At 41.7% G+C, this 12,039-nt stretch overlaps 1 protein-coding gene across 6 annotated transcripts in view; it reads left to right on the top strand.

Annotated features, from left to right (window-relative positions):
* The first annotated feature begins 618 nt into the window (after window positions 1–618).
* Window positions 619–12,039, top strand: part of PHACTR1 (phosphatase and actin regulator 1) — a 544,631-nt gene continuing 533,210 nt past the window's right edge. The window contains exons 1-3 of one of the 6 annotated variants that reach the window (XM_053602162.1): window positions 619–997; window positions 1,588–1,636; window positions 2,777–2,928. In XM_053602162.1, the coding sequence (XP_053458137.1) occupies window positions 2,826–2,928 (103 nt within the window). In that variant the 5' untranslated portion in view covers window positions 619–997; window positions 1,588–1,636; window positions 2,777–2,825. Of the gene's footprint in view, window positions 998–1,291; window positions 1,311–1,587; window positions 1,637–1,687; window positions 1,823–2,776; window positions 2,929–12,039 lie in introns of those variants that run through there. The other 5 variants (XM_053602161.1, XM_053602167.1, XM_053602164.1 and 2 more) reach the window with 5 other exon arrangements.

Raw genomic sequence — 12,039 nt, 5'->3', positions numbered from 1 at the left:
ATGAGGGTTAACTATCTGCAGCACCAGCTGGGGTCTGATTTGTCCTGATTGGGTGGAAGAGCTCAGAAGACAAACAGCAGGGACTGTTCAGGCTTGTCTTCAGAGCGGTATGTGGTGGGGGAGGGCTTCTGAAAGGTAGCCTGTCTTATCTTAACAACCTGACCGGCTGCATATTATACCAGACACCGTACGAATAGCCAATTCAGCGAAGGGTAAAAGAACGTTGTAGAAAACCCACAAAAGGGTTTGCATTTGGCCGTCACGGTGTCCTTCATGAACAGATCTCCAAGTATTGTGACCGAACGTCATTACTGAGGTTTGGTAGAGAGGATATCGAATCAGAATAACCTGAGGCTCCCTAACCGAAGTTTCTTTTGGTTGTTGGTATTATTTTGTTATATTCGGGTGGAGAGGGATACATTGAGGCACACTGCCGTGATTTGTGATGGAGATTTGACCAAGCAACCAGAGGCAAAGAGACAAAGAACAGCCAGGGGAGAGCAGAGAAGTGAAATCAAACACGCCCTCTGTAGTTCACTCCAGAAGATAGCTCACACTTAAAATTACCCACCTTGTTTTGCAGCTTAGAATAAAAGTGGTGTTGCACCAAATCCTACTGGAGCAGCCTTCATGATTAGAAAGTAACTCCACGCCTTGGAGAGCCAAGAGGAGACATGAGAATAATTTTAAATGCAAATTAAATTGAGGGGGTAGGAGAGAAGAACACACAAAAGACAGTAAAACAAAACCTTTCGATTTTCTTAAATTAGCAGCCTAATGTGTTCTAAAGAGCAGTTCCACTCAGATCTCTTCTGAGGGGTTGCATTTCATCACAGTATAAAATGGGCAAATCCATCACTTCCCTCTGCTCAGTGCTTTTGAATCAAGATTGAAGAGAAAATTAGAAGCTGTTCATTTGGGCTTGCAGGCTCGGCAGCATTGCACAGCTTTGTTCCAGGGTCTACGGTGTCCTGTTGAAAGGGGTCAACACGTGCCGGTGAGTATCTGCTAACTTCAAGACTCTTTCTTTCATATATCTTTTTGGCTAGTTTTCCTTTTACAGAGGTGGGGGGGAGTCTCAAAAAAAAAAAATCTATGCTATAATGCATCTTTCAAAATCTGGGAAATTTCAGACAGCTTTTTAAGCTTCTTCCAGTGACTGACTCGCAGAAGGGAAGAGTTATTTTCAGCCTAGATGCGGGTGACTGTTCTGCGTATTAATTATAATATGGAATGTCTTACATATGCTAGCTAAAATGGCCCTTCCCTGAGCTCCCCCCATCCCCTGCCACCCTTCAGCCAGCATAAAGGTAAGAACTGCTGCCCTCCAATAATTTCCAGACAACTTTCCCATTGCATTAATCTTGTCATTTAATATTATATTCTGTTGTAATTGCAAATCAAACTGAGATTTGAGGTTAGGAAATACATTTATGAAGTCATACATCCATTTTTTAATGGCTATAATACTTTCCTGCTGAAAAGAGGGGAATGCAGAGAATGCCCCTACATGGTGGTTACATGTAGATTTTGATGGTTTTCTGCCAAAGTTTTACACGGGAAACTGGTAATTTTCTTCCTTCACAGGGGAGGGTGCAAAGAGAGGCAGAGGCTGGCGTCACCTTCTGTTGCTAAGGTAACGTGCTCTGGCCATTTTATCTGAAAAAGGAAGTCGAGTGGACGGTATGCATTATTCATCGCTGTTCTAATCAAACAATCAAAATTGTTTACTTTCACCGGGAGTGTTTAGCGAGATCAAAGACATTCTGGCTGAAACTGCTCTTGCTTTACTGTCGACAGGTAGCCCTTGATTCTTTTTGCAGTAAGTATAATTTGCTAATGGGGTACCTTTGGGTATTTTTAAAACTTTCCTCTTACCAGACTTGGTTTCTTAAATTAAAATGTGTACTGTTAGAAAGAGAAACCAAATGGATTAGCCATATGAGCTTGATTTTAATGACTTTGTCTTGTTAATTCTTTCCAAAAAAATATCCTGCAGAAATAGAGATACTTTATTTGCGCAAGTATCAGGGAAAGGCTACCTAGGCTTGGGAAAAGAACCCAACAGGCTGAGTGTTTCCTGATGAAGTGTATTAGCTTCGTGACAGGCTAGGGTATGATAATGTTATAGGGATCACAAGGCTGCAGTAATTGTTGCAGCTCTACAAACTCCAATTCTTCCTCAAAAGCAGCCTGTGCTGGGTGCAGGCAGGTGACGATCCTGTAGCACTTTATAAATGTCTGAAGAGAATTGCTAAAAAGGAAGGAATTCAAAGCATTTCCACAGCAAATATGTCAGTGTGTGTCATAAACGCAAAGGATCTATAAGTGGAGGCTCAGATTCCCAGGCGAATTTCCCTGCTCCAGGGGATTCCGAATGTCCCCGAATCAATTGAGGATCAACACTCAACGACGACAGCTGATGTTTAATGATGCCATTCATCAGACAGACCTTTTGAAAACTGAGAGCGTGTGAATTTAACAGCATATTTTCCAGTTAATATAGAGCAAGGGAAGTGTGGTATGTTATCTCTCTTTAGCCTGGATCATTGTGTTTTTATGAGTAGGATTTATTACTTTGTCTAAATGTTGTTTTTCTTAGGCAATAGGAATGCTATGTTGGGGGGAGGCTTTAGAATCGGAAGTGACAGTCAAACAGTGGACTATTATGATGAAATATTCTTACCCCAACATTTTTAAGAATATATAAATATATAGAGTGCACACACACACACACGACAGTCTAAAATATTATAGATTTCCTCCCTTTTTCTAGGTTCCAAGTGAACATTTTCTTTCAAAACTCTGTGTTTGGAACATCAAGGATGGATTATCCCAAAATGGATTATTTTCTGGATGTTGAGTCTGCTCACAGGCTCTTGGACGTTGAGTCGGCTCAAAGATTTTTCTACAGTCAAGGAGCTCAAGGTAATACCATGGAGAAAGAGGAAACTCCTCTCCTTTGCATGCTGATTTTGTATTAATGAGTGCCCTATCAGATGTAGCAGTTTTTAAGCTTTATTCTGTAAGTTCTAAATTGATAACCTTTATCAAATAGCTGCCAGAATGAAGGCAGGCATATAATAGAATAATAAATCCACACGTCTTGGATATAGTGAAAAAAAAAAATACCCAACTTTTGGTACAAATACCCCTCAGAAAGTTATGTTAAAAAATGATTTCCCATCTCCTGGTGTCCAGGGACTACGTCTGAAAGAAATCAGAAATGCTTTTCCCTCCCCCAAATTTTAAGTTTGCAGCCACTGCACTTGAGAGATCTTAGGGCATCGTGACCTAGCCCAGTGGAATCCAGCCGGCTTAGGGGCTCCTGAGATAAGCTCCAAGCTTCTGTAGCTGCCTTATCTATTTTAGATGAATTCAGTGACCGCCTCAGAGAATTAGCAGTGCACATTGGGGAGCAGTGAGGAGAGCGCCTGTGGGGAAGTGTGGCTGATGTGCACATTTTTATTACATATTCCCATGTGGTCAGTGAGGCTCCAGCTTGTTTCCCGATGACAGGCACATCCCAGGTGATGCAGGTTACACAGTACACTAAGAAGGGGGACATCCATTTTATTTTTAAATAAAAAAGCAATCTAATTCTTAGAAATTACAAAGCAGAGCTGAGAAGAAAATGCAGTCAGCTTTTCACCTGGTGTCTTTCTCTGTCAGATGGTGACAGGCACTTCACACAGGCCACTGATAATATCCTGCCTGGGCTTTCCCCAGTGATCTTCTGAATTGATTTTTCTTCCTTTCCAGCAAATTTCTCATGGTGACCTCCAGGGCTTGCAAGCCTGCTTCTCTGATTCCATTTTCTAGGCCATGACCCCATCTTCTTAGCTGCATACCAGGGGGAGGGGTTCAGGGACAATTTGTTTTCCCATGTCCCTGACCAGCGGCAACCACTGGTTTGCTACTGTTGTAAAGCCAAGAGGGGCTGGAAATGGGATCTGGTTGATTTGATGGGGTCAGTGTGCTCATCAGAAGAGTTAAATTAGCAAAAATGATACAATAGCTGATTCACCTCTGGGAGACTCTGGGTGTAGGAAGTCACACTTAGAGGCATAAAAGTGTAACTAAGAAAGGAGAAGGTTGGGAGACTAGCCAGAACCTCCAGCCTACTCTGAGCCTGCAAGTAAGAAGATGCTGGAAGTAGATGTAGAACAGGGACTGGAAGGGAGCAGGGTATGAGGTCAGGCCGGGTCCACCACCATTGCCAAGGTTAAATGTGGCTACATCATTGGTCCATTCAACTTGAATGACACAATAATGTTCTGCAGTGGGGTGGTCCACCTGAGCTGCATAGCTGTGGGCAGAGCAGACAAGGGGAGCACCAGTTCGTGACAGAGAATAAATATGGCCACTTGGTCTTTCAGTAGAGACAGTTTAAGCCTTTAAGAAGACTGTGGGTGCCAGGTTTATACGGAAGGGAAGCAGGAAGGCTGTGGGAGGCTCAGGGGACTCAATCAAGGCAGCCTGCTGCTTGTCAGCAGATGGGGCTGGGGGCGGAGTGGTCAGAATTGTCACCATCAGTGACTGTGGTTTAGACACCAGAGCTGGAAGGACTGGAAAATACATGGGAGGTGGCAGCACAAGCTCCCGCTACTCTCGGGGTACTCAGGATGATGTTCCAATCAAGGAACCCTGGACTTACAGGAGGGTGGAGGTTCCTGATATATCCTCTAGGTCAGTATTTCAAAACCCCTAGACATCCTGAAATCCAGTTGTAAGGCCTCGGAGTTTGCACATTGGCCTAGGAACCACCTTCAAGAACCTGTCCCCTAGTCCAGTTTTCTATTCTTTCACCCCAGAGCAGAATACTGTCCTTAGTGTTAAAGGCAGAATAATATAGTAGTCACAGACGCTTCTGTAAAATGGAAACAAGAATAGTGCCTAATTCATAAGTTGGTAAGAGCATTGATGAGGTATGGCTAAGTGCTTAAAACAGCATCTGCCACATAAGAAAAACAACACACAAGCAAATCCATTAAATACATTTCCCTGGCAAAAGGCCATCCTCCTGTATTTGAGACTTCATAATGAAGCCTGCTAAAAGTCCAACCTATTTTTGGCAGAAACAAAAATTCAGAAATTTAAAATAAAATTTAAAACACAGTGATCCATTTCTTGTCCTATTAAAAACCAACACAGGGAAAATTTGAGAAATAGTAAAAGTTTCTCTTGGTGCTCGCCTTCCATTTTGTCCTTCATTTTATTTTAAAAATGGGAGCCCTACTCCTTCCATCACCTTCCCTAAGTCCCACTACCTAGGACCTGTCACCTTAGGAGCCTTCTTCTTTCTGGCACTCCGTTTCTATTATTACATGGGGCTTGTCACTGAATTCATGGGGTCCTCCACTGTAGCTTCCTTCCATTTTGCACAGATTCCTCATCTTTCCTGGACAGCCAACCCTTAAGCTGGATACAGGGCTCTGGGGGAAAGCTGAGGCCCCTGGCCTGCACCCCTCCCATTCTAAACCAATACACACAGGTGAGAGAGTAGGACTCAAGTCTGTATCTAACCATGGCCGTGGCAGGAGGGCAGTGTGGTAGCATTTGGGGTAATTAGGTTCATGTACTGTTGCTGAATCACACCATGTGACAGTTCTCCACTCAGCCAGACCAGTCAGGTGCAGAGGACATTAGTAAGGTCAAGTAGCCCCAATTTGAGCACCTCTTCTAAAAATAAGGTCCAAGTGGAAGTGTAGTATGGAGTTACATACCTTGGACTTGGGTGACCCAAGACTCGGTTGGCTAATTTGTGTGATTATTGAGTTGTCCATTCTCATTTATTATGCATTTATTTCTATAGACTGATTAAGTGTTCTTTTTTTTTTTTTTTTTTTTTTTGTAGAGACAGAGTCTCACTTTATGGCCCTTGGTAGAGTGCCGTGGCCTCACACAGCTCACAGCAACCTCCAACTCCTGGGCTTAAGTGATTCTCTTGCCTCAGTCTCCCGAGTAGCTGGGACTACAGGCACCTGCCACAACGCCCAGCTATTTTTTGGTTGCAGTTTGGCCGGGGCTGGGTTTGAACCCGCCACCTTCAGTATATGGGGCCTGCGCCTTACCGACTGAGCCACAGGCGCCAACCTCAAGTGTTCTTATAAATGTAAATATTTTTATAAGGCAAGGCAAGAAAATCTGAGTTTCTTTCTCTCATTTCCCAAATGATAGCCTTTAGATCAATTTATATACAAATCTACGAAGTTCTGGGAAAACAGCACTTTCTGTATTAATTATGTCCAAAGTGTTTATCCAAAACAACATTACCAGAATTATAATGTTCTTAATGGTATCACTTGTTTTTTTTAATTGTTCTTGGGGGCGGTGCCTGTGGTTCAAAGGAGTAGGTCGCCGGCCCCATATGCCGGAGGTGGCAGGTTCAAACCAGCCCCAGCCAAAAACTGCAAAAAAAAAAAAAAAAAGAAAGAAAAAAGAAAAGAAAAAGTGTTCTTGGAAAATGGTAAAAGCCTACCCTTGAGTAGAAGCGGTTTTAGCCAGTTAAGGTAAGAGGAATCCAGGAAGATAAGAAGAAGGAAAAGAGAAAAAAAAACAATCTGTTATGAGACATAGTCTTTTGAAAGTCCCTGAGATTTTCAAAGGTCAGGGATCTGTTCTGCTGAACAAAGTAACCTGTTATATTCTGCCATCCCTACTTTTCCATGGTTTGACCCCAAAGTGGGGAAGATCACCTTCCTATCCAGGGATTCTGCTCCCAGCAACATGATGTATTACAGAGAACAGAAAAATGTCAAGAATCATCTTGTTTACTCCCATCAGTAAAGGAGGATTTCCTGATTTTCTCTTACTGGGCAATTTGTCAACAGTAAATCCTGACCTAGAGGGAGTCGTGTGAAAGTCTCCTTTAACTGAAAGGAGAATTCATGATGTTGGAGATACACAAGGCTTCAAATATCTTCCATGTCTTGACATCACATAGTTTGAGGTCACCCATCTTTCAGGTTCCTGGCAATGATATCCTTCACACCCAACTATATAATTTTGTAGTGAACAATTGAAAAACAGTTGAACTACCAAACCATTGGAAGTATGCAAATGGACTTCAGTACAGGACTATGTCTCATGGGCTGCACTTTGCCTGTTCTTTGTACGTGTGGATCCTCAAAGAAACTTTGGGAAAAAGGAATTCTTATGCTTCTATTGAAAACTAGAAAATTGAAGATGGACAGGGTGAAGTATCTTGAATAGGGCTCTGTATTTAGATGGCAGTAGAGCCAGGATTTGAAGTTCAAGTGTATCTGACTCCAAAGCCTAACCTATTTTGTTTAAGTATTTCATGCCATTGACAGTGGCACCTTGCAGCGGTATCTAGTCAGCTTGATAATATCAACTCTGCAGGTCAGGGAAGGTAACTCTTGACTAAACCATGTTTCCAGAGATGGGAACGCTAATGGCCAGAGTAGCATATGCCCAAGTCAAATCACACAGCCTATGTAGGAAGGATGGAGATCTCAGCTTACCATGACCATGCCCTTTCCACTGTGCCAGATTTATTTTCTCAAAGACCGTCAATATCTTTAGACATTTAAATTACCTTCTAAAGGGGAAGTACATTAAAAGACAGCCAATTGACTGAAGTCATTAGGCAATCACATTTATGACTCCGGCTAACAATTTCCCCTCTTTTATCATTTTAAATAACTCTTGGCATTAGAACCAGGCATGGTACTCACTATTACTTGTCATAATGCACCTTTCCTGTCATCTACATTGTCTTGTTCAACAAAAGGAAATGCCAGTTTTGACAACTGACGGATGCCACAGTGAGCAGCTAAGAGTCTCTTCAAGTTGTTTTTGGAAATAGAGAGGAATTCATTGAAACCCCCCTCTCTTAACTGCTTCCCTCCAAACGCCCTCCCACCTCCACTCTTCTCCCACCCTGTGAAATCTGTCAGAACAGCTGGCTTTTGAATGTTTAGCTTTGAGTTAAATGTATTTTAAACCAAAACTCTGAACCCCTGGGACTTCTTAGCCCAGCCCAAAGAGACAAAGACATTTGGTAGCATCCAATTAACAAGAGTCACCAACACATAATGTGCTCATGCTACACACTTTGCTGTGCCTAATGTGAGACCCAGCCTCCTGGACCTGGGAAGCTTTGCCTGACTTTCCTAGGCCTTTCTTCCAAAGCAATCTGTTCACTCTACATTATAGCCATTGCCATAGTCTATGATTCTGCCTCCAACACATACCAGAAGCGTGACCTCACTTAAATAGCTTCACATCTGTAAGCCTCAAGTTCCTCGCCCAAATAGAGACAATGCCAGCTGGAGTCCACAGGGCTTTTTGAGAACTACATGAGTTAAGCCCATAAAGTGTTTAGTACATTGTCTGTTATTATTGATTAACTATCCATCCTGGTTTTTCTGATTGCTTAAGTGTCTGTGACCAACCGCAACAGTGGTGATCTCCTAAAACACCATTTCCTTGTCTCTGCTATTATCTTCAGTATACAGTAGAAGTGTTAGGATTGATCAAGTATCTCTATTGAACTGATATGGGATAAAAATTCTTAAATCTTCACTATAAAGGGAAAGCGTGGATTCAAGGAAAGAGCTTGATGATTCACAATTTGAAATGCAGAACCTTCTAAGACCGCTAAAGAATTAAAATCTTTCGTTGAAAATGGAAGGACATGTAACAATAATATTGGAATACAAAGAGATGCAGGAAATGGAAGAAAGTCGTCAACTCAGTTACATTTCCTCTAAGACAGCAGTTCTCAACCTGTGGGTCGCGACCCATGGGAACTGTATTATAGGGCCGCAGCAGTAGGAAGGTTGAGAACTACTATTTCCTCTTTAGACATAAGGAACAACAACAACAACAAAAGCAAAAGCAAAAAGAAATACAGTAGGGGGAATTTAGGTATGTTATTGAAAATGAAAATAACCTTTTAAAATAGATTTCCAGAGGTTCCTAAATATTATTCTTTTGGGAAGGGATTTTTGATATAAATAGTCCATGATGACTGAGTTTTTATTCTGCCTAAAAGTAGAGTTCTGGAATAGGTGACTATTCACCTTTCCTGAAATGAATTGGAGTTTGCTTCAGAAGCTGCTCTGCACGTGTTCAGGAAAACCAGCTCTGAGCCATGTCTTAATTGAGAATCCCCTTTTCCTTTCCTCCTTTAGACCTTTAGTGCCTAGTCCAGCCCTCATATTTTTTGGCTGATTGATCTTCAAACCAGCTACCTTCATGCTCCTGCTTCTAGCCAGACTCCACGGAAGGTATCTATAGGCACCCACCTAAGCCACACACAGGGACACACACATACTCTGACAGCCACTCGCTGGAAGCCTGGCGAGTCTTGCTTACTGGGCACCTGGTGGTCTTCCACCCTGTGCCTGTCCCTGAGACTTTAATATTATGGGTTATGTATGGTTCATACCTGAACCTGCAGGTCTGATTTTCTCCTGAAAGACCAAGGCAGGAAAAGTGTTTACAAGGCAAGCCCGTCCCCACGTGAGGCATGACTACCAACTGATTGTAACCTTTTCCATTTACCAATCAGACTTCTTCCCCTGTGCTCCCAGAGTCCTACTGGGCCCAGTACCTCAAATACCAGGAGCCACTTCTCCTACCTCCCCGTAGCAATGGCCTGAATTTTTTTTTTTTTTTTGGTTCGTTACCCAAGTAGTTGATGTGTCATCATACTATTTTCCAGAACTTTGTCTCTGAGAAATGCTTCAGATGACATTAAAAAATAGTTTCCAGTCATATTTTTGTGATTCCCCAAGCCAACACCCTTTACAAACATTGTTTTTTGGGTTTTGGTATTTTTTTCTCTATAAACTACAGCCAGGAAGCAGCACGCTGTGCTTCACTCACGGATGACAAACTAACCAGCCAGCCTACCCTCCTAACCTCCCACACGTTCCATTTTAGACCTCTAATTGCTCACACCCAGGCTCTCCAAACCCTGTTTAATACAGGGAACATTATGTGAAAAATGAGAATGAAGGCAGATTGAGAAAGCCCTCACAGAGCTGGCCAGCCTGTCAGTTCTGCAGATATGTGGATGACCATGAAACCGAGCTCTGTTTCTGGAGCGTGCCTTGAGTACAGGACAACTCTCTGTACACAAAGAAAGATTGGTGCCTGCAATCTACTGACACACCCAGTGCTCTCTCTGCTTTTTGCCCCAAGCAAGGGTCTGCTTTGCTAGGTATTGTGATCCGGGATTCATACATAAAGTAGGGCATGAGAGTGAGAGGGACAGAGAGAAAATGAGAGAATGAGAAAATGAGAGGAAGAAAAGGACATGAAAATAGAATGAAATAATTCTAATTAATCACTCCCACTCTTCACATAAGGTGCGTGAGTGAGAGAGTAAAGAGGCAGCCAGCATCAACCATGACCCAATTAGCGTAAACAATTCACAGGTGCTTGGGAAAGAATTCTCCCTCCTCATTTGCCCAAATAAATCTTTTTTTTTTTTTTTTTTTCAAAAATTTCAGTACCACCCTCTGTGCCTATGCTAGCAGAGGCAGAGATGGAGAGCCTGACACATCATAATCAGTGCATGGTCAATAACATTGTTATTATTTTCAAGCATTTCTCAGTAAGCAAGTAGACATGCACATTTATATAAAACCACTGAATGAACGTTGGTGTTTAATTGGACCTCTGAAATACTCAGACTAAATAGGGAGTTATCTTCTATATCTATGTATCCTTTTTCAATTAAAAGAGTCAAGGGTAATACTAAAGCCTTTGGCAAAAATTAAAAAGGAAAATAACATCAATTCTACACAACTATTTAAATTTTTATGTTTACTTTCTGTCCCTTTCATATACATCTGGAATTTTACAAGGTTACAATTGTGACACATACAAAATTGGGGAGGTTAAATGAAATTGTTTCCTGCATTGGCTAGAGAATGTCATAGTCTTTTAGGACCTGGATTTTAGAGTTACACAGCTCTGAGTTCAAGCTACAATTTCCCTCTCCTAGCTCGTAAAGTTAGGCCAGTTATTTAATCTCTCTTTGCCTCACTTTCCCCTCTTCAATGCAATTGAAACAAAATGGAGCTTCACAAACGTGTATGTATGTGACTTTTTCAGGTAATATCCGAACTTTTTCATAATAATAATATATTTACTTTTGTGCTTTGAAAAAACATAAAGAGAAACAAATGTAATTGAAAAAATAAAAATATGTAGTTAGCCCAGCATATTTATAGACTACTGCTTAGAACAAGCACTGCAAGAAAAAGTAGGCGAATGAAAGTCTATGTAAGGAGTCATATTAAGTAAATAATACTGGAGGTAGCACCTAGTTATAGCAAAATGCATAAAAGTGAGAGTGAAATGACTAAAGTTTGGAAACATTAAACAAGTAAACATACCAACAAGCAAAATATCAAGCACCTAATACATGTACATGTTTAATACATGCTGGGTCTTATGTTAATTTTGCCCGGCCTTAGAGGAAAGTGGCAGGACTTCAGCTTCCCCAAGAGTGACCCTTCTCTGCCTCGTCTCCTTTTCTCTCTGACACCTTTCCTTCCTAATTCAAATTTCTAAGCCTTTGGGAAATGTGCAATAGTCTTAAAATACAAGAACAAGGAAAAGCAATGCAATTTTGATTTTTAACATAAAATTACTATTAGATTCCAAAAGAATTTTCCTCACCATTCTACCACTAGAAAACATTAGCTAAACTGATACTGATTTCCTCTGAATTTACTGCAAACTCTGGTTTATCAAAGATATAGCTCTGTTTCCAAGTTGGCATCAAAGGTGAGATGACTATTACTTGCATCTGAGTTAGACTTAGAAGAAAAAAGAATCTTCTGGGCAGTGGGAGAAGACATGTGATAAGGCACAGACATATGTATGAAGAGTGTGGTAAATCAGGGGGCTCAACGTGTTATACTACGCCTAGACTGAGAGGTTATATGCTAGACAAGGGGGATGGCAAGAGAAGAGGCTGGACTGCAGGCAGGAGCCCAAGCACAAGGGATACCAGAGCTGATACTGAACCCATGAAGAATCTAATGCAGAGGA

Source organism: Nycticebus coucang, chromosome 9, assembly GCF_027406575.1.
Source record: "Nycticebus coucang isolate mNycCou1 chromosome 9, mNycCou1.pri, whole genome shotgun sequence".
In the NCBI taxonomy this organism is placed as follows: Eukaryota; Metazoa; Chordata; class Mammalia; order Primates; family Lorisidae; genus Nycticebus; species Nycticebus coucang.
Note: the sequence above shows the minus strand (reverse complement) of the source record. Positions and strands in the feature narration are given on the sequence as shown.